This window comes from Stegodyphus dumicola, chromosome 7 (assembly GCF_044657685.1).
Source record: "Stegodyphus dumicola isolate Sdum_Otavi_A_Nest chromosome 7, ASM4465768v1".
Classification (NCBI taxonomy): Eukaryota; Metazoa; Arthropoda; class Arachnida; order Araneae; family Eresidae; genus Stegodyphus; species Stegodyphus dumicola.
In genome coordinates, this window is record NC_140774.1 from 152145982 (window position 1) to 152172995 (window position 27014).

General features: G+C 31.3%; 1 protein-coding gene across 2 annotated transcripts in view; it reads left to right on the forward strand.

Annotated features, from left to right (window-relative positions):
• Positions 1–8996: 8996 nt before the first annotated feature.
• LOC118197891 (SAM pointed domain-containing Ets transcription factor-like) overlaps positions 8997–27014 on the forward strand; it is a 45094-nt gene continuing 27076 nt past the window's right edge. The window contains exons 1-2 of one of the 2 annotated variants that reach the window (XM_035369448.2): positions 8997–9041; positions 23876–24356. In XM_035369448.2, the coding sequence (XP_035225339.1) occupies positions 9012–9041; positions 23876–24356 (511 nt within the window). In that variant the 5' untranslated portion in view covers positions 8997–9011. Of the gene's footprint in view, positions 9042–15395; positions 15485–23875; positions 24357–27014 lie in introns of those variants that run through there. The other variant, XM_035369447.2, reaches the window with a different exon arrangement.

Sequence of the window (27014 nt, forward strand, 5' to 3'; positions counted from 1 at the left end):
CAGATGCTGATTATGATCTATGAGTTACAGATATAAACTGCTGATGTTACTGATATGGCAGTTAATATAATTAACACATATACTGTGAAAGGTTTATCCAGCCAGTTCACTGTCAAATCATTTTCAGTCATTTCGTTAAACAGAAAATATTCGGGATCCGTCGGCAGCTGCAGATAGTACCTTAAATGGACAATAACATCTCTTCATGTCTTGTTCTCAAATCCTCGCTAGGGTTCTGTCATTTGAAATCATAATCCTTTATTCTGTCGTAAGGGTGGATTCACTTTTTTGCCAGTTGACTATTGTTTAAAGAAACAAAAACCTTCTTAAAGATACCGAGGCATAAAGAAGACCACGCTTATGAAGAGAAATTTCTAACTGGATTTTTCTAACTTCTGAGAATGGGGTAGATTGGAATTTTCACGAAAAGAACAGACTTGTCACCAGATTCATTACACAGATTCCAAGAAACAGTTTCACAAAGGGAAAGAGAAAAAAATTGCAAAATTAGAATACCATAAAATATTTTTATCCGAACAGGAGACATACAAACACTTATACGCATAAATATGTATTGTAATCGCAAATAATGCAGTAATTAAAATGTACTTGTACTTTTTGCCCGCATAGACGATGTTAAAAATTATTGCAGTATAGCTATTAATAAACTACTACATTATTTCAAAGATAAAGTTCTACTTCAGGAGGAGAGATTGTTTAGTGTTTGTAAAGAAAATGATCGTCGGGATGTCGAGTAATGGGAAGTCGAATTTTCGGAAATGTACTGTATATGAAAGTGCCAGCACCTTTATGCTATAGCAACATTAAGCAAGTAAAATTTTGATTTTCTTTGCACAGTAGTAAACTAAAACTCTCCTTGCATAACGGTACTCTGGCGTAAAGATGCTCGCGCTTTTTTGAAAGCTTGGTTTTTTCCAAGTTAGAAATTGGTCTTTATAATGATGCTGGCACATTTATACTGGGGAACTTTATCAGGTTCTGTGTTCCTCCTTACTTGCTTTGGGAACATTAAATGTCCTGACTCGGAACAGGGAGCTTACTAAAGTTCAATGAATTTGGGAAGTAGACAAAACACACAGGAAGGGTATACGAAACCCCTTATTTTTCTCTCTTTACAATGATTTCCGGACTTCGGAATACAGAGACCAACCACTTGTGGTCTGAACGTAAGAATATAAAAATATTAACTAAACTCTAACTAGACTTAACTTTGGATTAATCAAACAAGTGCCTACTCCAAGATTGGCCATATATTTAGCAAAAAGCCGTATGTAGTACAGAGAACTGTTAACACTACGATACGTTTAAAATTATCAAGAGGATTAAACCTCTGGCCTTGAAGGCAACCAGCAACCGAGTAAAACTGCTATGGCAAGCGGCCTGCTCCTAATTACTCCTTCCTCTCTCTTGCTTGGCAAAAAGCCACAACTTAAGTACTTGGCGTTCGCAAGACAAATTTGCATAAATAAGTTAAAGCTTTTAATTCTGGCCGGAAGTAGAAAATAAGAAGTGATAGTAAAGATTTAAAATAAAATAAACGTTAGTAAAACTTAAGATCCTTACAACTTTTATAAAGGTTTTTATATTTTCGAGGAGTGGTCGTTACGACAGTAGACTATTATGAAGTGTTCCCATTAAGACAAGTAGCTGTTAGATAGTAGTTAAAACTATTAACTATTCAGGACATGTTCCATTCCACCCCTTCTCCTTTATGAAAAAATCTGATGTGTACACCACATGACTTCTTGCACGGAATATTAAATTATACGCCTTTTTTCTTGCATTTCATTTAAACTTATTGAAAGGAATTAGATCTACTTCATTGACAGCGCATGAGCCACAATAGAATAAATGCACTTTTTACAATTCATTCACTATATTTATCTATCATAGCGACAATCTGGCACTCACTTCAGAGCGTTACATCTCAATCATTTTATAGCTTAAAATGCACAAAAATTATAGCATCTGAAGAATTATCTCATCGTTGCAACATGTTCTATCCAAATGCTATAATAAATCTAAAATGATGTATAAAAGAAATTAAACATAAAAAAGAAACTTTACAGGCAATTCAGCGCCGCTTACGTAATGCGCATACGCCATTCGTAAGCATTCTCCTCTGTTCGAGAGAAACTGGCGACAATATTTGCTGTTAATACGAAACGCTTATTTCCTCGAATTTCATTAGACATATACTAGTTCTTATTCAATTAATTCAGTTCTCACTTCGCCTCTAGGCAAAAATACATAAAACTCCAAAATATCTTCATAAAAAATTGAAAAATATAGGGAAAAAAAAATAAAACACCAAATGCAGTTAAAACAATCAAAAAACAGTTTTTACAATTAAAATTAGCGTTTCTACGCAAAAACAACCGATTCGGCCAGCAGGCAATAAGGTAGATTTTTTGTTACCCAAAATTTAAAGTATAATAGTCCCACTTGGCAAAAAGACACTGAAGGTGCAGAAAACGACTTAATTCACTATTCTGCTAAGTTTCAAATGTAAACAAAGCCTTTCCAAAACAATTCTTCTAAATTTCAAATGTAAATAAATATAGCTGCTATGGTAAAAAAAAAAATTAGGCTTAGCCGCACTTAAACAACTTTTAAATTGTTGATAATTCTATTGCATGCAGATTAAATGAAGACATGAAAACCTTAACCGGAAGTTAAAATAACATAATGCAATCATTTTTAAAGCAAAATATGCGCAATTTAGCAATATATAAAAATAAAAATAATGAGCTCACTGAGCCAAGTTACAGAGTGGGTCTATATACATATACTTATATATGTATATAGACCCACTCTGTAACTTGGCTCACTGAACCTTTATACTCTTAGACGAAAAAAAAAAAAAAAAAAAAAAAAAGACTCACCAAGGAAGGAGTTATCCGAATGGGACGAAAATCGGTAGAAGTGATGTACATGTACAGAAAAATAAATGATTACAGTTTGAGAAAAATTGCATGATTTATTGAAGGGACAGAGCTTCACAAAGTAAAAAAGTCAGGAACGCGTTTGTCCACCTCTGGCCCTTATGCAAGCAGTTGTTCGGCTTGGCATTGATTAATAGAGATTGCGGATGTTCTCCTGAGGGATATCGTGCCAAATTCTGTCCAACTGGCGCGTTACACATACCGAGCTGATTGGAAGGCCCTGTCGATGATGCTCCAAACTTCGTCGACGTACCGCTGTGCTGTAAGGTTGCGACGGATGACAACCAAAGGGGTCCTACTATGAAAAGAAATGGCACCCCAGACCATCACTCCTGGTTGTCGGCCTGTCTGTCGGAAGACAGTCAGGTTGGTATCACACCGCTGTCCGGAACGTCTCCAGACTCGTCTTCGCTGGTCATCGGGGCTCAGTTCAAAGCGGGACTCATCACTGAAGACTATTCTACTCCATTCAGTGACATTGCAGTGCGAATGAGCCCGACACCACTGCAAAAGGTCTTGACGTTGTACGGAGGTCAATGCTAGTCGGCGCAAGTGGCGCCTTGACCTCAGCCGTCTTTCTGTGAGCCGTCTATGAATGGTTCTTGCGGTCACTGAAGCATTAGTTGCACGTACAATCGATGATAATGATGCATCTGGGGCTGTGAGTACCGCTCTGACGATTGCTCGGTCTTCACGTTCTGTCGTTTCTCTAGGCCTACCGCTTCCTTCTTAACGCTGTGTGCGGCCATGGTTCACCCATTTCTGCTGACAACATCGTCTGATAGTGGCATCGCTCCTACTCAAATGTCGAGTTATTCGCCGATAAAACCAACCGGCTTGAGCCCAACTACACGACCTCTCTCAAATTCTGACATCTGCGCATATCGTTCGCGCACCTGTATGCGAGGCATAGTTACTGTCTACCAGGGTACACGGAATGAAATTCATGAAAAATTTATGACCTGGAATCGTAATTTCTCCTCTTAAATATCCTACCAGATGCGCTGTAGCGACAACCGTTCACTCATTGGCAGCCAAAATGTAAAATTATGCAATTTCCGTCGAAACCTGCATGCATATGAATTTGTGTCCAATTTGCTTTATATCTTCAGGGTGCGTGGCCTTTTTTTTTTTTTTTTTTTTTTTTTCCTAAGAGTGTACTTTTGGTGCGGCCCGATTGCAGCCATAAAGGAAGGTGCACAACTACATATTATAGGAGTCCTATATACAAAATTTTAACGTTCTGAGGCTACTCTTTTTTTTTTTTTTTTTAGTTATGCGAGATACATACGTACATATATACAGAAGGCACAATAAAGAGTCCTTTATTTTTGCCTAACGTACAGATTTCACGCCAAAACAGCCTTTATTTGCATTCAATAGCAGTCAAAATGGATGTTTTGGATGAAATATGATACCCGGAATTTTTCGTGATTACAATACTTCCTTACAAGGAAGTAAAAAGGGCTAAAAAAGTGCATTACGAAAAGCTGAATGGTCAGATCGCAGTGATACCAATTGCTCAGTCACTGTGATTCAAGCGTAGCCTACGTATATCACGTAAGCCTCGGATTCAAGTCAAATTATTTGAGATTTTTATCACTGAATACAAAATACACATAGCTTGTTGAAGGCTGCAGATATTGAACATTAAACGATAAAATAAAGTAAAATAATAATAAAATTATGAACATTATAAAGTTTATATGGATTTTATGTTAATGAATTTCATTATAAAACGCAACAATAACCTTTTGTGTTAACAGCACTGCTAACTCGTCTGCTAATAAACAGCTGAGAAAGAATCTTGAACAAAAAAGCATTTTTAACTTACTTCATAGCAAGCCGTTCGTAACAACATTGGCATACGTGAAAACAATGCGCGATTTTGACAAATGAATAAGGAAATTTCATTCCATATGGAGCAGAAAATGCTGAAGTTACGGTATTAATGCCAGCAAAGATTAATAAAGTTTTAGATGTTAAAATATTACATTTTAGAATTATTTAAAAGGAACAATTTCATATTAAACTGAGAAAATTTTGAAAACGAAAATGAACTTTTTGATAAATTAACAAAACTTAACAGATTCGATTGCAAAGATATTTTTTTATCAAAATTTCTTAAGCTTATTCGATTGTTTAAATTACATAAACGAAATATATGTGATGTTTCACTTGATAATGAATTAAGAGCAGATCTATAAGTGATATTCAATTCAAATAAACATTTTTATAACTCATAATTAATAATAATAATGCATTCATTTTATAATACATTTTTATAATAATAGTTATTACAAGCTGTGTTCCAATAATAATTATTACAAGCCATATTCGGAAAGACATTATTAGTAATGAACGGTTTTAGCCTACTGCTAGTAAGGAGTTAATGCTCATAGGGAAAGGAGTTAATGAATTCGATTAGAAAAAAATCGTTTGTATGAAAAAAACTGGTACAATTTTTTGAAATTAAAACAATATATATATATTTATAGAATCGTGCTAGATCCTTTTCTTTAACTATCATTTTTAGCGTATCATTATTTTGCTGATTATTTACTTCCAGCTGAAGGTTTGACAGACGATCCTCAGTTGAACTTGAACAGTCAAATGGACTTTGATATACGGAAATATCTTTTGCAACCTGTATTTAAAAAAAAAAAATAAAAAATAAAAAAAAAAAACTGAAAGGTTTCAGATTTTAAATTGCTTCCAAAGGGGCTTTTTTTTTTTTTTTAACATTTTGTGTGTTTATTAATTAAATATCATGTTCTTCGCACCTAAACCATAAAATTCAATTCAAGAGCAATATCGCAAATTAATTTTAAATTGAGCATATCTTCAGAATTTCCGATGCACAGTCTCACGCGATGGAGATAAAAATCTTTTTTCTGTACAAAGTTGCCATTGCTCGCTTTGAAATCCTTGAGTTTGTTAATCGAAAATTCATTAAAGTTTTACAGAATATGAAATCGGTAATAAACCAAATTCCAAATTTCAGATTTGGGCTTCCAGATGCCGATATTCGCAGTAGGATTATTTCATTCAAAATTTGATGGCTCTAGGCACCGTTGTTTTATCACAATGCGAGAAACATACATATATTTATGCAGATTCTTCATTATTTAATTTTTTCAAATATAATGCAGAGTGATGATACTTGTTGGCAACAATTTTAAAAGTGAAACGGATATTTAGAGTGATTCAACACAAAATCGCAAAACGAAAACAATAGTCCCTCAGGAACAAAACCCCTTTGGACTAAAAAAAAAAGAAAGAAAGAAAGAAGTAGATTACAAATTTTTATCTCGTAATTACTCTTTTTTCATGCTACTTATTGAAAGAATTTTAGACAAGTGCCGATAAGATTGTTTTAGAAGTCTTAAAGTTGTGTTCCGCAAAACCCTAGAGTTCGAGGTCACTTCTCTGTAAGTTCTCAAATCAAAATAAAAAAGCTGACTACCACGTGGATTTCTACCACGTGGATTTGAAAGAAGCTGATTACCACGTGGATGTGAAAGAAGCTGATTACCACGTGGATTGCAAAATTAATTATCTAATTTAACAAATTAAATTATGTACTCGTTTTATTATTTAATAATATTATTATCAAAAACTAATGTGAAGTAAATCGTTTTTTATACGTGAAATGGGAAAAAATTAAGGATTTTCTTTTCATTTTCCATATTCGGAGCAAGCAACACTGGTATATTTTCCATGCCATTTTTAATAATTTTTTCATAAGCGTAGTAGTGATTTCACTAAGAAAAAAAAAATAGTTTTAGGAGTTCCAAAAAAGTTATCGTTCAAGACTTCCAAAAAATTTTTAGAAAAATTTTGTTTCAGAGTTCCACTAAAGGATATTATAGTTTTAAACTTTCCCGAGTTTCAAAATTTAAAGAAAATATCTACGAAATTTTTAATTGTTAACACATTTTATTTCAGGCTAAAACGAAAAGAATTGTTTGATAAGGTTGTAAAATTCCAATCTTTAAATTACAGCTAAAATTGAGGAACCTTAAGAACTGGTAAGCGAATAATCGCTCAGTTCAGAAGACAGAAAGCAGGACTTAAGAAGGGTTAAATACCCTTTACTATTCAAAATAAATTTAACAGTGGACTCCTTCTTGGAGTTTACAACAAACCCTCCACACGGGCTTGAACTCAGGAATACTAAGAAATAAAACTTAACTAAACTAAAAAGATATAGCAGAAGCTATCAAGATTCTAACAGATTTGGCCCCTTAACGCTAAACGGCGAAGCTATAAAGGGCCTAAAGTACGGCCGAACGTAATAATAACTTAAAAGAGAGTAGCGTAATGGGCGAACGCGTACTGTTCAGAATCTCTAGCTCTCTAGCGAAGTCAGTAGAACTTCAACTTTAAATACTTGCTTTTCCTTCATTTGCATTTAACCGCGCTTTCAAAAACACGTTCTGGTAGAAAATTGTAAGCTGAAATTAAGAAGTGACAGTAAAGTGGCTTAAACTAAACATTAACTGTTATAAACTTAGGATAAACTTTACAAGGTTATTTATGCGCTTGCTGAGCTTTCGGTTTACCAGTCTGTTCTCAGACTTACTCCTATTTACACAACATTTTTCGTCTCTTTAACTTTGTTTTTAGGTTCTTCTCTTTCTTCGCACTTAAAATTCATCAGTAAAATCAACAACTTTAAAAACAGTATCGTTTTAGAATTCCCGCTAGAGTGTTGTCATACATTTAAGAAAAACGTTATGTATGATACTTTTCTGAGAAATGCGTTTAATAACATCACATTTCTCAGGAAAACACTCAAGTCAGTTCTCTTTACACTTCAAGTCAGTCTTCTTTCTTCACACTTAAGCAAAATCCCAAAAGTAAGCAGCAGATATTTATAATTCTCGGTGGAGTGCTAAGTGTTGTCGTTAATTATTTTTTCAATCTTTTCTCGGTTCATAATATCAGTGTTCAATTTTCTCTGAAAGATGACTTATATTACAAGTTTTGTTTTTATATTATTAACTATTTTGCTTTTCAACTTTATTTATTAAACATCATTTTCTTCGCACTTACGTCCCATAAAATTCAACTGCAAAATCTCAAAATATTGAAAAACAGCGTATTTTTAGAATTCTTAGTAGAATGTTAAGTGTTGCCATAGATTTGTTTTATATTTGTTACATTATTTTTTTTAAAAATAATATATGGCAATAATATTTTCCATATATTATCCAACATATATATTCCAACATCCTTTTATTTCAAAAGTGATAAGGATAAATAAAGGAAGGATTGTGATTAATAGCAGCTCTGGTGCTAAGAAAAGGGCGAAAGAAGAGGAGAAAATCTTACATAAAAATATTTATACTAATTCCCCGCAACTCCGATATAACTTTTCACAAACATTTTTGTAAGAAATGAAAGTCTTTACACTATGAAGCACAATTATCCAAAATAATCCAATTTTAAAAGGTCTCTTGTTCTAAATTTAAAAATAAAAGGAGGAATAAATAATGATTGAAATGAAAGGAAAGGTATTATCAAAAGTTTTGATAATTCTGTTTTGATAAAGAATAAAGTTTTGATAATTTTGGTTTCCTTTAGATTTTACACGAAACACATCATCCATACGAGAGAACACGTCCTTTGTTACATTTCCATAACAACTCCAGTAATAGAGAAATCTGTACTTTAAGAAGTTCTTTGTCATTATTTTCTTATCAGTAGTTCTTTGTCAACAGTTTCTGACCTTTAACGCATAGCCAATGGCAGATGTCCTATGGCATTATATTTGCTGATGTAGGGCATCTGGTCCAATCAACTAGTCCAGTGCAATTGATAAAACCCAAGATAACACTTGGTCAAGAAGCGTTTCTAGTTTAACTAATCTGCACCGCCCAGCTCAAGCATTATTTCACATCCAGCGCTCATAGAAGCATCTATTTCACGACTGCCAGAACACAGCATACTAATCGAGGCATAAAGTGGAACTTGGTCAAGAAGCCTATTTTACACGTATTGGTAGCAGTCTGAAAACTCTGAGTTTATTTTTTCCAGACAATGGGTAACCAAGAATTTCTTTACTATCAGGTATGCTAGCGGTTACATTCACCTGAAGGCAGGTAAATAATTTTGAAAATCTTGTTTAGCTATAGTTTGATATTTGTGCTTCGGTATCAACAACTATTTTTCTTAAGTGCATTGCCTTATAAATGAATAACATATAACAAACTGGCTATTCAATGCCGTTAAGAATATAAAGATAAAAATTCTGGAGCGTTTGCAAAAATTATTTATGTACTTGTTTATTAGTCCAAAGGGGCAATTTTCCCAGAAGGACTATTAATTTCGTTTCGACATTTTGCATTGTTTTACTTTTCAAATTGTTGCCAACAAATATTATCGCCTTAAATAATGAAGAATCTGCATACATTTATATGTATGTATGTTTCTCGCATTGTGATAAAACAACGGTATCTAGAGCCATAAAAATTTGAATAACGTAATCTTTCACCGAATATGGGCATCTGGTAGCCCTAATTTGGATTTTGCAATTTGTTTTATTATCGATTTCATATTTTGTAAAACTTTAACGAATTTTTAAATTAACTATCTCAACGATTTCAAAGCCAGCAATGGCGATGTTGTCCAGAAAAAAAGCATTTTTATCTCCAGCGCGCGAGGCTGTGTATCGGAAATTCTAAAGATAGGCTCATTTTAAAATTTTTTTGCGATATTGCTGTTAAAGTGAATTTTTATGCTTTAAGTGCAAAGAACATGATATTTAATAAATAAAGATAACACGCAAAATGTTTAAAAATTTTTTAACGTAATTTAAAATTTGAAACCCTTTTAGATTTTTACTTCCTTGTACGAAGTAAAAAGGAAGTATTGTAATAGCGAAAAGTTTCAGGCAGCATAGTTCAACAAAAATATCCATTTTGACCGATATCGAATGCAATTTAATGATTTTTTTGCGTGATATCTGTACGTAAGGACAGAATAAAATACTCTTTTCCTTCAAAAAAATTATAAAACTGCTTTAAAATTAATTCTGAAGAGAATTTTTCGTGGCGTCTGTACGAACGTATGTACCTACGTGCGTACGTACGTCTCTCGCATAACTCAAAAACGAGTAGTCTCAGAACGTTGAAATTTTGTATATAGGACTGCTATAACATGTAGATGTGCACCTCGTATTTTGGTTGCAATCGGCCGCACCAAACGTATCTAAATATATTTATATATATATCCACTCTGTTACCCGGCTCAGTGATCTCAGTTTCTTTACTCTTATATGTTTGTAAATAGCACATTTTTCGCTTTAAAAATGATTGTATTATGTTGTTTTTATCTTCCGGTTAAGGTTTTTATGCCTTTAGTAAATCTGTATGCAATATTTTGAGAATTATCAACAATTTTAAAGTTGTCTAAGTGCCGCTAAGCCTTTTTTTAATGGCGGCCATTGATGTTTACATTTGAAACAGGAGACTAGTGGATTTGTTGCCAATCTAGAGAAACTTAGCTTCACAACAACAAAGATAACGCATTCATTTATTATTGCCAATTAAATCATGCTTAATCCTTTCTGGAATTTTTTCGAGGAAATAAGTGTTTAAGATTTACTTCGTAATTTTTAATATAGATATTTTGAGTTTTTATGTATTTTTGCCGTCTCGCGAAGTGAGAAAATTAATTAAATGAGAAATACTCAATCGTCTGTGAAAAACTGTTTCTTTTTTGTTTTGTTTGCTTAATTTCTTTTATACATCATTCTAGCTTTATTATAGTATTTGAATAGAACATGTGGCAACGATTAGATAATTCTATTCTTTAAATGATATAAATTTTGTGCATTATGAGTTATAATATGAACGAAATATATAAGTTAACTATTATATAATCATTGGATTATATAACAATTAACTTAGTTTCCGTTATATAATTATTATATAAGTTAACTGTTATATAATTATTAATACTGTTAAGTTAATCTAGCGCCAGAGTGTCGCTATGGTAAACAAATACTAGAGTGAATTTTAAAGAATGCATTTATTCTATTGTGGTTTATGCTCTGTCGGCGAAGTAGATTTAATTCAATCCGATAAGTTTAAATTAAATGCAAGAAAAAATACGTATAATTTAATATTCCAATACAAGGAAGTCATGTGGTGTACACATCAGATTTTTTTATTATTATTATTACTAAAGAGATGATGTTGTTTCGACTTGCGAAGCAAATCGGTGTGAAACTGTTGTCTCAGATATTTGAATAACCAGGTACACTTGTTATTCACATATCTGAGATGCCCTTGTTTTGTCTTCATTCCAATTTGTAAAAGAATGTTGATGTTTTCAGAGATCAATTATTTTACTAATATGTCACTATTGGTATTAATGAAAAGAAGTCTCACCTTTCTAACACTATACTATATTTTTTCAGTTTTAAGACTCACTCCTTTTTTTTTTTTGTGCAAATGTCACTGAAAATAATTAAATGCTGATATTTCGGAACTGCAGATGTTCCCACAAAACACTAATTTAAATAAATGTACAATTGTTGTTGAAATCCGTCTTATAATATATTTGCTAGATATGTTTAAAATTTCTTTTTCATTTGTTGAATTTGCTTGTAATGAAAGCGTTTTATCTCCTTTCCTTTGTTAATGATACTTAATTCAATTTCTTTTTGCCGAGTTAGAGCAAAAGTAAACGTTCAGTTTTGTGCGCCGAAAAATCCACCTTCTGAAACGCTGATTGCATTGCTTGTTTTTTCGTAGAAACTATGCTTTTAATTGTAAAATAATAATAATAATAATAATAATAATAATAATTGTATTAACTGTATTTTGTGCTTTATGTTTTTTTATATCTCTCAATTTTTAATATGGTTAATTTGAGTTTTGGGGTATTTTTGCCTTACCGTGAAGTGAGAACTGAATTAACTGAATGAGAAATATTGGAAATAATTTTAAATAAAATGCAAGAAAAAATACATATAACTTAATATTCCGTACAAAGAAGCCATGTGGTGTACACATTTTTTTTTTTTTTTTTTTTTTTTTTAAATTCTGAAATTTCGAGAATTCGAATTCCCCTTACCCTATAATGTTCAAATTTTGTCAGAACATATAGACATGTTTTGTCAATATAGTTAACTGCTCTGTTCACGGTACGAGATGAGCATTTGCATATGCAACAGATTTCGAGAGTAAAATGGCAAAATTTGTCTTAACTGTAAAACTTACCTATAGTTAATTGGCAAAATTCTTAGTTTCAGATCTGCAATGTGGTTTTCCGTTTTTAGTTTCATTTAAATGATAAATACTTATTTTCTTTACAACTGCCTCAGTGGTTACTGTTTTTATCTTTTATTAAAAGATAAAAATTTAAAAATCTATGTGTGATTTTGTAGTACTGTGGAAAGAGGTAGCACCTGAAACACCAGATTTTAAACATATGTACTCTTACATTCAAGCATATGAACACCGAAGCCAGAATATTTAATTTAGAATCTTTTTTATGTATCTTATATTTTGAGAGGATTTTATATTTAAAAATATTCATGAAGTTAGCGCTTTTAGCCCAAAAGGGAAATTTACCCAGAAGGGCTATTAATTTCGTTTCGCCATTTTGCGTCGAAAACTTTAAAAGGCTGTATCATTTTTCAATTCGTTGCCACCATATATGATCACCCTGTCTTATATTTAAAGAAATTAAGTAATGAAGAATCTGTATAAATGTTTCTCGCATTGTGATAAAACAACGGTACCTTGAGCCATCAAAATTTGAATAATGTAATCTTCCATGGAATATAGGTATGTGGAAGCCCTAATTGGAATTTGAAATTTTTGAAATTTGTTTTATTATCGATTTCAGATTTTGTAACACTTCAACGAATTTTTTATTAAAAAAACTAAACGATTTCTAAGCGAGCAATGGCAACACTGTACGGAAAAAAAATAAATAAATAAATAAAAAATAAATAAAAAACGTTCTTATCTCAAGCCCAATAGTGCGTTAGACCAAAAGAGCTATTTATTAGCCTCGCAACAGCATTTTGCATCGAATCACTATAAATGGCTGTATAACTTTTCAACTTGTTGCCGCCAATCGCCTTGTATTATATTTAAATAAGCTGAATAATGCAGAACCTGCATGCATGTTTGTATCTTTCTCGCATTATGAAAAAACATCGATACTTAGAGCCGCCAGATTTTGAATAACATAATCCTCCACCAGAATATGGGCACTTGGAAATCCGAATCTTGAATTTCGAATTTGTTTTATTATCTATTTTATATTTCTTAACCTTTAATGAATTTCGATTTATAAATTCAAAAGATTTCAAAGCGAGCAGTGGCAACAGATTGTACGGAATAAAATATTTTTAACTCCAGCTAGCGAGATTGATTCTCTATCGGAAATTCTAAAGATACGCTGTTTTTTAAATATTTTTAGCCGAAAGGAGCGTTAGCCCAAATGCTCTCAAAACCGTGTATGCGTAAATGAAAAAATAAATAAATAAAAGAGCTCCTTTGGGCCAAATATAAAATCTGAAACTTTCAGATTTTCATTTTATTTATTTATTTTTTCTTTAATTAATGCAACGAAACCTAGAGAATTTTTCTCAAAAAAACATCGAAAAAGATCAAGAAAGGAGCTTAATATTAATGTCATAGGGCATAGGATAGACTCGACTCATAGCCGAATTAACCATTAAACAAAATAAGCACATGCTTAGGGCATCAGGGAAAGGGGCACAACAATTTCCCATTGCCACTTCTACCTGCTGCTAAATCAAGACTCAGAGAAAAAAGAAAGAAGAAAAAATTAGTGAAAATGTATGTGAGGGCACCAAAATCTTATAAGTGCTTAGGTGTTCTAAAAGTCATAACCCGGTTCTGACTGGGCGGATTAAACATGGTGAATAGTAAAACAATTTTGTTCGAATTATTAGCATGGGCCCACTCGTACGTACATAAAAATAAGCATTTATTTTAAATATATAAATTCATTTTTGTTCTTTTCATCAAAATTAGAAAAAAAAATGCTCAATTCTTGTAACCTTATACAAGTATTTTTACCCATCAAATTATTCTAATTTTATTCAAATTTAAAAAACTATTCTTTGATAAGAGCTTATCAAAGAAAATCAAAATTTTATTTTAAAGAAATTCGATTTGAAGAATGGGGAATCTTTGCTAATTTTATCATACATATATAGAAGTAAATAATTTTTATTTGAAATAAATTTCGATTTTTTTTTTTCCCCCGAAGGGGAACGGTTTGCAAGTTCACATAGAGTGCTCCAATTTTTTATAACTTACGATAAAATCTGAGATATTTTTAATGCACTTTTATCAAGAATTATTTTAAATAGTGAATAGAATTTGACGATTAAACTATTTTGAATTAATCTGATTAACGTAATTTGATGATAAAAAATACTTTGGTAATATGAATTTATTAAAAATTATTTAAAAAATACTTTTTTCAACGACAAAAATGAATTCCTGTTTTTTCAAACAAAATCTTTGCGCATAAAATAATTAATTTTCCCGTGCTGTTGACTGCTCGAAAATAATGTTAAATTCTGGCTTTCATGTTCAATTCTTAAACACATATGTGTTTAAGAATTGAGTTATAAATTTTTCTGAACTTTTTGTAAGCAACACTTTATTAATAAATACCATTAATCCTTAAAAAAAGTGTTAAATTAAAAAGTTAAATATATTATCACAGGTTTTTAAAATTTCAACAATTATTTTCGTATTTATTAAATCCTGCTTTATGAAAATAAAATGTACTACTAAATGAATAATTGATTAAGTATTATGGCAATACATCGTTGATATATCTTCATTAATTCTTATTTCATGATGTCGTGACTAAATAATAATCATGCATTTCTATGTAATTGAGAACTTTTGAAAAATTATCAATATGCTCTGAGATACGCATATTATCATGCTTAAAAGCTCGTTTTTTCTAGTTAAACTAAGATTATGATTAGGAATTCTTTATTTAAAGGGAAAAAAAAAGTACTCGTAGTTCTGTAAATTGAACAAAGCAATTAAAAAATAGGCGGTGTTGCAGAAAAACATTGTCATGCAAACTGCAGTGTAATGTTTTAACCGTGACTCTTAAACTTCTTGGAGAACTGTAGTCTGCAGCGAGAAGTTCCTTTCGGTTTCACCCTTAAAAAAACGTTAGACAACACGCCCCCCTTTTTTTACCGACAACTTGCCTATTGTTGCAATCCACAATACACGAGCAAGTTACCATCTTTCCAAGTGCCTCAACCTAAGCACGTCCTAAAACTTCTCAAAGTTCTTTACAACTCTCACTGTTGGCAATGGTTCCAACAGAAGCAGAAAAAAAATATTCCCATTTGGGACTCGTTGACGTCACGCCAGACGTCATACAAGTTGAGTTAAGTTGTATTGCCACTTATCGGAGTAGACTTCAGTTGCCTCCACTACCTGCTAGAGAAGAACATGCAGAGGTGCGCTCCGCTACAAGTTGAAACGGTGAGAGAAAATTACTTTTTTGTTGTTAAAAATATGGAAAATTTAATTAATAACTTGTTAAAATTTTATGGTTGTTGTAAAAACTGAGGAGCTGTCTTATTTTGCATAATTTTATAGAAAATCTTTTCGATTGTCTATGACTATTAAAACACTTGACGGAATAATTATGGCGACGCCGTAAAAGAGAATGTCGTCTTACCAGTTTGGTTTCTTGGCGTTCAAGTGAAGAAGTTAGTTCTTTGGGACGAATAATTTGATAAAAATGGACACCTTTATATATATATATATGTATATAAAAATCTGATAATTTAATATTGGGATTTAATTTTTAAACGGCTCTACTTTTTAATTATGGAAAAACTTATGAGTAAGAAAATCGCACTTTACTGTCTTGTGAAATATTTTTTTTTTTAATTATTATTTTTTTATATATATATTCTTCTGATAGGTTACAATTCCATATTAACTAGACTACCATTTTATAATTTTTTTCATGCATGTTGCTCATTTGGATACGTTTTATTGAAATTTCATGCCTGCATGAAATGCATTATTTTCTTTGCTGTGCAAATGAATTCGTTGTGCTTCTTGTATTCTTAGCATTTTGTTAACTACAGAAGTTTCAGAAATTTTAATTGGCATGTAAGCTTTAGAGTTATTAATTATATTTCGCGTTTTTATGCTCTCTCCATTTTAAATAGGCCTCTGAAACCAAATTTTTTATTTCTTAATTGTATAATGTAATTCATCGCACCCTGCGTAAGTTCTGTTAAAATTTCCTTAAAAATTCCCTGTACACACATATATAAATTTTGCTCTTAAATGAAAGAAACTATGTATATCTTTAGCGTTTGTGTTTTATTAATTATTTTACATACCATAATTTTAAACTCGCCCGTCATGTAATCATGTAATAGTTATTGAAGTATAATACAAAAAAATATTACGTGTAATGGCAACAGTTGATATATGGAGTATTGTGTTTTGCCAGTGGTAAATAATAAGCTGTATGTAAAAGAAATACGATTTTTTCTTATCCAGGGTATAAAATATTATATCAGAGATTATATCACAGGGTATGAAATATTTGTTTCTTTAAGTCAATACCCCGCCTCTCCAAAGAGAAAAAAAAAGGGGGGGGCTAAATTTTGGATAATTTAGTCCATTTGTTGAATCTGCATATCCTAAGCATGCAGTTTACTAATCTTTTATTTTCGATTTAATTTCTCGTCCTATTTTAAAAAACTAAAGGCCAAGCTTTAATTGTTAACTTTTTAAACTACATTTAGCGTTTAGCGAAATTCAATTTAAATTTTCCATTTTTTTCATTCTAATCGAGTTATGATCTTAATTTTGTTATTAAAAAATTAAGAAATTAAGAATACGCGTTTTAAATTATAATCATTTTATTCATTTAATTGTTACATATTTGTTAGAATTCACTTTGGGAGACTTGAAGTACATAATTATGACGTGTGCAGAAGAGCTAGAAATTCATTGATGCGCGTCACTGTATCAATTCTTTGATGTATCAGGTCGAAGAATGTGTGCAAGGCCGGATTGAGAGCTTTAAGAAGCTTTAGAAAGATTTTTCTGTATAAAATCATAACCAGTAAACTAACTAAAATAATAACCAATAATAAGCTTAAAATTTTCAACCTTCTTTAACGATGTCCTAAACACGTGTGTATTTTTGTTTATTGTGTAAGCCAGCTCTGAATGTATGCTTAGATCCAGTGGAGTTTACGAGAATCAGTTAAAATAAATTGAGTGCCCTTGAGACAAAAGTAATGTTTTAAAATGACGGAATAAACTAAACAAACATAACGAGTTATACAATATTTTAAATGTTAATATTATTATTATTAATTACGTATATTGTTTTTAAATTACGCCTTGTTGTGTTAATGAATTCTAAAAAATAAATTAGTTATCTGATGTGGTGTGAATTGGCAGCAGCTCTTAGAGTTGACGATTTTCAATTCTCGTGTATGAGGAGAATTGGCCATATGCCAGGCCACGTGTATGATTCAAATGAACGGACGATATGGTATCCTCACGTAACGTGAGGTGGAAAGTTCGAAGATAAGGCTACGTAAATGCTTTTACATTAACTTAACCTAATCTAAGCCTTAATTCGTGTTAAAATTAATTCTTTAAAATGCCTTCATAATACGATAATGTGAAAGAAAACAAGCATAATAAGCAACGTTGTTTTTGTAGATAAAAAGAAAATATCGCATCTTCTTTAAATGTAAATAATAACCTTTGGCATTTCTGCTAGTATCAGCAGCCTGATGTCAATTATCTCAAACTGATCGGTTGGAGGGGGAAGATTTGAAGAGCTACGAATCCAGGCAATAAATAAATAAATAATTTGAGCAAGCTATAATTTTATTGCAAGAAATATTATGAAATGTTGATGTAATAGTAGAAATACGTTATAAAGTTTCATAATACTGCGTAAAATATCACATCAACGCATTGATGTCATTCTAAATGCGATTTGCAGTCTTTGACAATATATCGTCTTTTTTCCGTGGAATTTAAATCTCTAATAATAGCAGATTAGTCATAAACAGAGAAGACAGGCGTCTAGACAGAAATCATGGAAATGGTCATTAACAGCGTAATAAATGCGTTGTTTTATTTAAACCTGCATTGCAAACCATGAAACCTAGCATCAGATATGTGAGATTTACTCTGTCTATTCGACTGAGGTTTTTCAAATTAAGATACTTACCCTTATTATTATTGGAATTTATATCAGAAGCTTTGTAGGTGAGTTAGAAAAAAATATTTTCCGGAATTTACTTTTCTTTCGATATTTGTTTCTTGAAATGTTACTGAAAGTTTTAATTAAGTAAATCGTTATTATTTTTTGCTTAGTTATGGCGAATGTGTTGTAATTATATATAAATATTTGTTTACATATAATTTTTACAATAATTATATAATAATGTAAATGTTTGTATTTAAAAAGATATGTAAGTTATAACTTAAATAATTAGACGGCAATTTTCCAAACATGTGCATGAATGTCAAAATCTGAAAAATTCGGCATTTCTGTCAAGGAAGTCATACATGTTCAATAACCTTTGTTACGAAATATGTATTTTAAGATTAATCAATAAAACAAAAAAAGTATGGATTTGTGGTTTCTTTTAATTAAATGAAAATATAATAGTTTCTGTAATCCATTATTTTGAAGATTAGTCATAACTGCATAAACTTTACATTGTTTCTATTAAAATATTACGTAGCTTTCCAGTTTAACTGAACAGTCTTTATAATTGTTCATTGGATTGGCATGAACCCAGATTTGGGTCGAAGTTGAGTCAGCATTTACCTGCGTTTCCTGATATTGAAATTACATATTATTGGCTAATCAAAAGGTGACCCTGAAGGTGCTGGGAAATTGATTTGCTCGCGGGTTTGAACGAGATTAGGGCTTCCCAGCAAAGCAGAACTGGAAATCATGCTCTTTATTTAAGACATTGAAATGTTTCTCATTCCCATCTTACCCCACATCCATCCAAATGAAAAGAAAGAAGAGAGATAGGGGGATTTATAAAATAAGCTGTAAGTCTTAACTCATAACATCTCTAACTCATAACATAATTAATAAACTAAAAGGAGATAAATAACTTATTATATAGTTGCGTAGGAAAAGTAGATTAAAGAATTACCTTTACAAAATTCATCTACAATTTTATATGGCGAATATCAAAAGCGTAGGTCTCTCTTAATAAACTTATAAAGAAAATACCTTCTAATTTTGACAATGCAATTCGATTATTTGATTTCGTTATTTAGACGACCATTCTTTTATTATTCGTGGTATAATATTATAGATGAATTTATAATTTTTTAATCTATTTTTTCCATAAAACTGTATGATAAACTATTTTTCTCCTTTTAGTTCAAGTTTAGTATTTATTATTTGATGATTTTTTTAAAAAAACTTTATTTATGAAACTTATTATTTAAATTTTTTTTAGTCTCAATTACGCGAGTCCAATTATTCATTTGAAAAACCATTTTTGAACAGTAGTCATTGTTTTACTTACAACAGTTCTGTTACATCAAATGGTCGAAAAAATTCGAGAAATTTTTTAAATTGCCCAAAACAGGAATGTCATTAAAGATTTTATATAAACTTCATTTAAATGATTTTTTTCCCGTGCTATCCTGTTATGCAAACAGTAAAATTCTAAGAACAAAGATATATGCGAAAAATTGTTTCAACATTAAATTTTAAAAAAAAAATCTTAATAAGCCAGGGTATTCTTTTAAGAGTGGTTATGGTTTTTCCTGCAATATTGTTCGACAATCTATTAAGATTGTCGCTGTTGCCTTTTCAAATAGTCAAGCAAATCGTTGAGGAATTAGGAATCTGTTAGTACAAGCTCAGGAACAATATATCGAGATTATTTCATCAAGCCGTATCAGTGTTTTATGTATCTATTAGAAATTTATATTCATTGTTTTTAATTTGTGGCGTTAGCAAACCTTTCAGATAAATAATTGTTAAGAAGTAAGGTAAATTAAAATATTTTAGAATGTTTGTCTTTAAATGCTAAGACGTTAAATTCTAATTTAGTCGGGAAGTTATGCTTCTTAATTCAAATTTGTTTCACTTAAGATGTAAATATTGTGATAGATGCGTATAATGGTATTTAATTTTTAAAATAAAATAAAATGATCTCAGCAAATGAAAATTGGTGATTTGTCTTAGGTGAACTGGTGAAATCGTAGGTGAATTGTCTTATGATACAATGCGCATTGTGTGCTGTTCTGAGTCTACAGTACATCTTTATAAAAGTTCTTTTTAAAATGCCAATTTAAAATACAAATCCTAATTAATATTGCAAGAAACTACAGTTTGTACAAAAATGCTGAATGTTGCATGATTCAAAAGATATCTTAAAGCAGTATGAGAAATAGAATTATGCTTATTCTTGAAAAGATATGAGCCTGCATATTTCGTAATATTTTCTTCTCAGAATAAAATAAAATGTAGAAAATATATGAATTCTGTAACAACGACTTTTTCAGTTAAACCGAAACATTACAATTACCATGCAGTTATTTGCATATACCTGTTGCAATTCTATCATAGAAAATGATAAGCTAATTAAAAATGTCAGTCTAAAATAAGCACGATATTTTGATTAGATTAGCTTACGTTTTCAATATTTCGTGTCAGATTACATTGCGTTACGCTATAAGGCATTAATTAGTCACACGGCCTCACATATTTCTCTTTCTGATAGGTGTTGCCATTTCATGCGGTGTAAAATAGTTAATTTTTTCCCACTTAGATGTTTTGTCATTTCTGAGAGGTGTTGATTATTTTGCAAATTATTTGAAGAATTAAATGATTTGAAAGCAATGTATGTTCTTAATAATTCTTACTTTTATTTTATCTATTAATATGTCTACTGGATATAATTTACAGCAAAAATATATATTTTATAATCCAATTCTTTAAAACGAATCGATATTTCTTTAACATGTTGCATAGGATAATAAATGATGAATGCAACTAGTGCATATTTTATATTCCGAATACAATTTTTTTTTTTTTTTTTTTTTTTTTTTTTTTTTTACGTTATACATTTTTTTAGTTTAAAGTCTCCTATTTAATAGAGCACTGAGCCCTTTTAAAAAAAGACAAAAACTAAGATCAAGTTACAAGGTTAAAATGCACATACAGAACAAAAGATAATGCAGAACTGATGGCAGTGAGACGTATTTTTCATGTGAACCACTTTACAAAGGGTATCATTATTTAACCAGAGGGCGCATTATCATGAGAAACACATACTGGTTTATGCGTCATCATGAAAAGCGTAGCTCAGTGTTATGTGAAAAGATAAATAGGTCACGCGATATTTTATATTAATATTAAAAAGTAGTTTTTTGTGCTGCTGCGTTTTGGATTTCATTTCCTTGAAAATATTTTTTATGGAATTAGAAAGGTAAGATAACTGTTGCACGAATTGTGCTTGCGTTATCAGATAAAAACAGTCAACTGTGGGAAGTGTCTCGCCTTTTTAGCATCGTCTGTGCATCAAAATTTTCTTCAAGGCATTTGAAAAACGCTTAATTTTGTTAGAGGCAAGGTGTTTGATTACAATAATTATTTTTGAAGTTTCTTTTGAACAAATGTATGAGTCCTTATCGTCAAAAATCTTCAAAAAATAACCAGCTGCAAAATATCTCAGATAAGGTTGCAGAGGAAAGAATTTGCTGATAACTGGCATTTCTGAATTTTAGTCAAGATCAAAATTTATTCGGGATCATTTGGAACATACTGGTTGGATATGCATTTTTAACCGTGAGAGAGCAAACTTTGCAACAGACTTCTTTAAAACACTTGCAGCTTCTGTATCCCAGATGAACTTAGGGAAGGCCGTATCACGAACGAAATCAAAAGCTCGATTCGCATTGTCTTCTGAGTTTAAATATGTTGTTTCCCCTCCTTTGATAAGACAAGCCAGAGAACAGTTCTCTGTGAGCAGTTTCCAAGGCCAACCCAAACAAGTTTTATGTTTATTTTTTGTTGAGGTAAGGAAAAAAAAAATACCTGTTCAAAAAGTTGGCATTTATTTGAGCACCTCGGGCGTAATTTCCAGGGTGTTATGGCGGGGCCGGTTTTAGCTTACTGGGCCAGCTTGTTGGAAGAAGAGCCCGGGCAAAGCTCTGCCCAGCTCAAGGTCAAAGAGGTCAAGGTTTTGCAGGGCTACTTTATTATGGATGGTGAAGGGAAAAATTAGTTGCTCTGAAGAGGTTTTTTTCAAGATATCCTGCATGGTTGGGTTGCTGCTGGAAGATGGATGAAAGTTTTTCTAACTGTGTATGTGTGTGCCCAATTATGGAAAATTAAAGGTTGCTGTATAGGCCTCGCATAACCAGAATGGGGCCCTTCAACAGGTGCATCTACATTGCACAATCAAGATCTATTGCAATAGAATTGGTCTGTGAAATTTGAATGTTTTCGGAGCTGTTGCGCTTATTTTGAAGAGTAATAAATGGGTACAAAATCAAAACAATTTGTTAATTGCATCGAATCACATTTTACATGGACTTCTTTTTAGTATAATTAATGTTAGATTCTTAGCATTACATGAAGCAAAATGCAAAAGAATTCCTGCATTAAAATAGTTATTTCTAGATATATTTTTATTGCTAAATATTGGGCTTTTAAGGTTGTGCATTATGGACTTCTTTTTAGTATAATTAATGTTAGATTCTTAGCATTACATGAAGCAAAATGCAAAAGAATTCCTGCATTAAAATAGTTATTTCTAGATATATTTTTATTGCTAAATATTGGGCTTTTAAGGTTGTGCATTATAAACTTTTGAGTCTACACTTAAATTTTTTTGAGTTATTTGAAGAACTCTACTGTAGAAAGGTATACTTGCGGTGGAAAAGGATTGAATCCTGCATAAGAACAAATAAGAACTCGAGTTAATTAAAGTTTTATGTGCAGCAGAGAGATTATGCAGTGGTAAAAAATCCAAAAATAAGTACATACATTTTATCTTAAAATTCAGATAGGATTTTTGATAGAGCGATGCAGAAAATTCAGGTAGGATTTTTGATAGAGCGATGCAGATCATGGATTTCCTTTTCGTTGTCCTTCTGTGGCATAATAATGTGAATCCCCCCCCATACTATATTTAAAGAAGATAATATTCTTTGCGTCGGCAAATAATAAATGTTAAATGGTAGTTAGCATACGCTATTTTTTAAATTGGCACTTAAATATATTTTTTAAACTACTGTACATAATGCGTTTGATCAAATTGCAGAACCAGGATTCTGTCTTTTTTGTCTGCAAATTTTGTCATCACAAAGTAAGATGCCGCTAAGGGGTAGCCGTTATTTATCTATTCCTGCCTTGTTTCTTCTGACAAACAGACAACTAAAATCATTTTCGAAGTGGTCGACTTTTGTATTTTGAAAATTATCGCTTGCTGTTCCACTATTTTTATTCTTAATAATCAAAATCGTTATCATTGACGAATGAGGTTGGTAATTGGAATTAGAATCGGTTGGTAATTGGAATTAGAGCATTAGAGTGATAAATTACAGCCATATTTTGTTTTGAAAAGACTCTTCTTCTGGTTTTTTCTTGCATTAAGTAGGCTCTATTTTTTGGTTTGACTGTATCAAAGCATTAAAATGTAGGTACTTCTTGTTAAATCGGCCACAGAACGAGTCTTCGGCGTCATCACCCTATAAATTGGGCGGTTAAGGTTTCCAGTTATAGAGAATAAGCGCGATGGCCGCTTTAACATAGAAGCATGATACTATACTTAACTTTATTTATGAAGATGTTAAGTTGAAAAACATTAATAGTATCTTTCTATTTTTCAGAGGCCCCAGTTAGTACCAAACCCGGGAAGCCCGTTATCCCTTGAAACTTGGTGCATGGCTGACTTTGAGAGCTGGCTGTGCGATAACACTACACTTCTGAGAAGTGGATACAATAGTACTACACCTTCTTCCATAGAGAATACTTCAAAAATGGCAGGCTTCCACAGTTCTGTCCATGTTAATATCCCGTCACCTTCTTCGGGAGGGCCCACGGCAGCCGAAAGCCCAACACTGTATGACAGTCCTCCAGGAAAAGGTTATGTGGGACCTCCACCATACGTCCAGGTCAAACAAGAAGTGGAAGAAGGGGATTACCAGTGTCCAGGGTTGCGCATGGGCGCCATGGGGCCTAACGTAAACATTAAGAGGGAAGAGGAAGAAGGATTGTCCAATGAAAAGATGGAGCAATTGAGGAATTTGGCAGTGGAGCAAGCAGCGAAAGATATTCATGTTGCTTGTGGTATTCTTGGAATTTCTTCTGGTAAGTTAATATTTTTAAAATTTCAGTGACTTTTTATGTACTTTTACAGAATTTATGAATTTGTTTTGAGGGAACCATCTAATAACTGGTTGGGAATAAGTTTAATGACAGATCCGAAATCTTAAAGAATATTGCTGACCATATATCCAAATAGATTCATTTTAAAGCTGAGTAGACTGCAGGAAATTTTCTTGTTGCTTCGGGAAAGTGTAAATAAGCGATGGATTGACTTTATCAAAGATTATTTAATTTAAGTTGTTCAACAGGAAGTTTAGGAACAAAAACAGAGAACAAAATAAAAGGATTAGTTTTCTTAACAAAGGAATATAATCATGGATTTTACTTATTCATATTAATTACTTACTGATCATATAGCATAACTGCTAACTCTCTTGGTTTTACCGGGAGATTTGTGGTGATTCATCATATCTCCCGGTTTTCCGGTAAATCACCAAGTATCCCGGTTCTTGTACTTAAAATAGATCCCAGCCGTAAATAAAATTTATTAAATGAATGAAACTTAAATTAGGCAGATTGCATTCCCCAAGTGATTTTAAAAGCAATTTGTCTTATTAAATTTTATTTCATCTGGCATATTTTTATTACATTTTTATTGATCTTATTAATTTTTTCGTATAAAATTTCATTGGATTGAGTTGTCTTAATCTACTGTAGACATGTATAGGCTTTTGTATAAAGATTCAAGCAATGTTTAATCAGTTATTATATACTTAATTTTATTTTACTCCAATATATTGTACATTACTAAATTTATCCACACAAATACTATATGCATTATTTATTAATTTTATTTTCATCATATTTAAACTTATTTTGATAAATGAAATTTCGCTATTCGTGATTTTCTCAGTATAAAATTGTAAGAAAAATAAAATAAAATTGGCCAAAGAACTTCAAATTTATTATATCTTATTAAATGTTAACGTATTTTACATCAGAATTGTATTGCATGTAGTTCAGTAACCTGAACAAAGCATTAGAGTGAATTTAATTAAAAGTCAGTTTGGAGTTCATTTGAAGTGATATCGCTGCTCAGCACGAAAACATCCCGCTTTTTAAGATTTCAGGATTGACAGAGATATAGATGTTATAAATTGAAATAGTTAGCGATTGTTTGTAGATGTTACAAATTGCAAATTAGATAATCAAATAAAACTTTTGTCGTAAGTTTAATAAAATGCAACATAATTGTTATTTTATATTTGAATATAAAACTTATTCAGTTAAAACATTATTTTGTTTAACTATAATTAGTTCTACGAAGAGATTAAAGAACTTTGTTGGCATTTTGGAAAATCAGATCGTTATTGTTTTCTCATCTGAGGCATACTTATGTTCTCCTATGAATGGTTAAATTTCGCTTTTTAAAACGGGCTAATTTAATTAATAATTAATTAAGGAGTAGTTTGCTTTAATTTTAATCGTCTCATCTAATAAATAAAAAGGTTAGGCCTTAAATACAAAAAAAAAAAAAAAAAGGGAGTGGATTTTATTCCTGTAAAGAAAAAGTTAATTTCTACATTTTCATGCGTCATCGTCGAGCTAGTAAACATCCGGTTTCAGAAGTAGAAAAACCTCTAAACTTCTTCAAACTTGGTTCCACCCCACGTTTCGAATGGAAAAGATCAATTTTTTTGTGAAGTTTAAAGAAAAAAAAAAAATGTTATGTGCACGACCCAGTTCGAAAACAGAAGCTGCCTTGTTGTGGGCGCGAGTAGAAACAAGTCTTCGTTGAGAGATCACTGAACCCTAAATTGCTGCGATCGTTTGCCTTAAAAGTTTCTTTTACAGCTTACAGGTGGCATTAAGAAATTCTCTTTTAAAAAAGAGAATGAATAGAAAGGATATTTCATTATCTAACTGGGTATGCAAGTGGTGAATATTCTGTGTTTGAAAAATTTTTATGACTATAGATTAAGGAAGGAATAAAAATATATAAATTAATAAAAATAAAATAACAACAAATAAACACATTTTACTGATTAAGATGTTATAAATTATGTAAGAACTTCTGGGGGATATAAAATACGATATTTATTATGAGAAGCCAAGTTTAAAGATGTCTCATATCTACACCATTTCCTTAACATATTAACTTTTCAGAATCGAAAAATCGTTAATATTCAAAAAGATATTAATGCCAAGATATTGATATTAAAGATATTAGTATTTAATATTAAAGATATTAATGCTCACTTTCAGGGATAGTGAATCACTTACATCAGATATCGCATCTGTTAGCCTCTTTGTAATTTCATTTTTCTTTTCTATTAGTTGCAAAATTGGTCAGATGCGTTACCTTATAAATTTACTTTCACTCACATTAAAAAAAATTCGTTCGTCAGCTCTTAAAGATTCTGTTTTAGATTTTGATACATGGTGAATTTATAACTTCTTTTATCATGCATTGGCCAAATTAAAAAAAACATTTAATTTTTTGACATGAATTTTATGTCACAGAAAGAGAAATTAATAAATATATCAATGCTAGGTCCCTTAACAATTCTTTCAGTATTTCCTCTAAAATTAACCAAAAACCCTCTGTTGATGAATTAGATTTCCTTGAACCCTCTAATAGTCATTTAAATTTATTTATTTTAGTTTATGATGTGAATTCCAATTTTGTTTCTCCCAAAA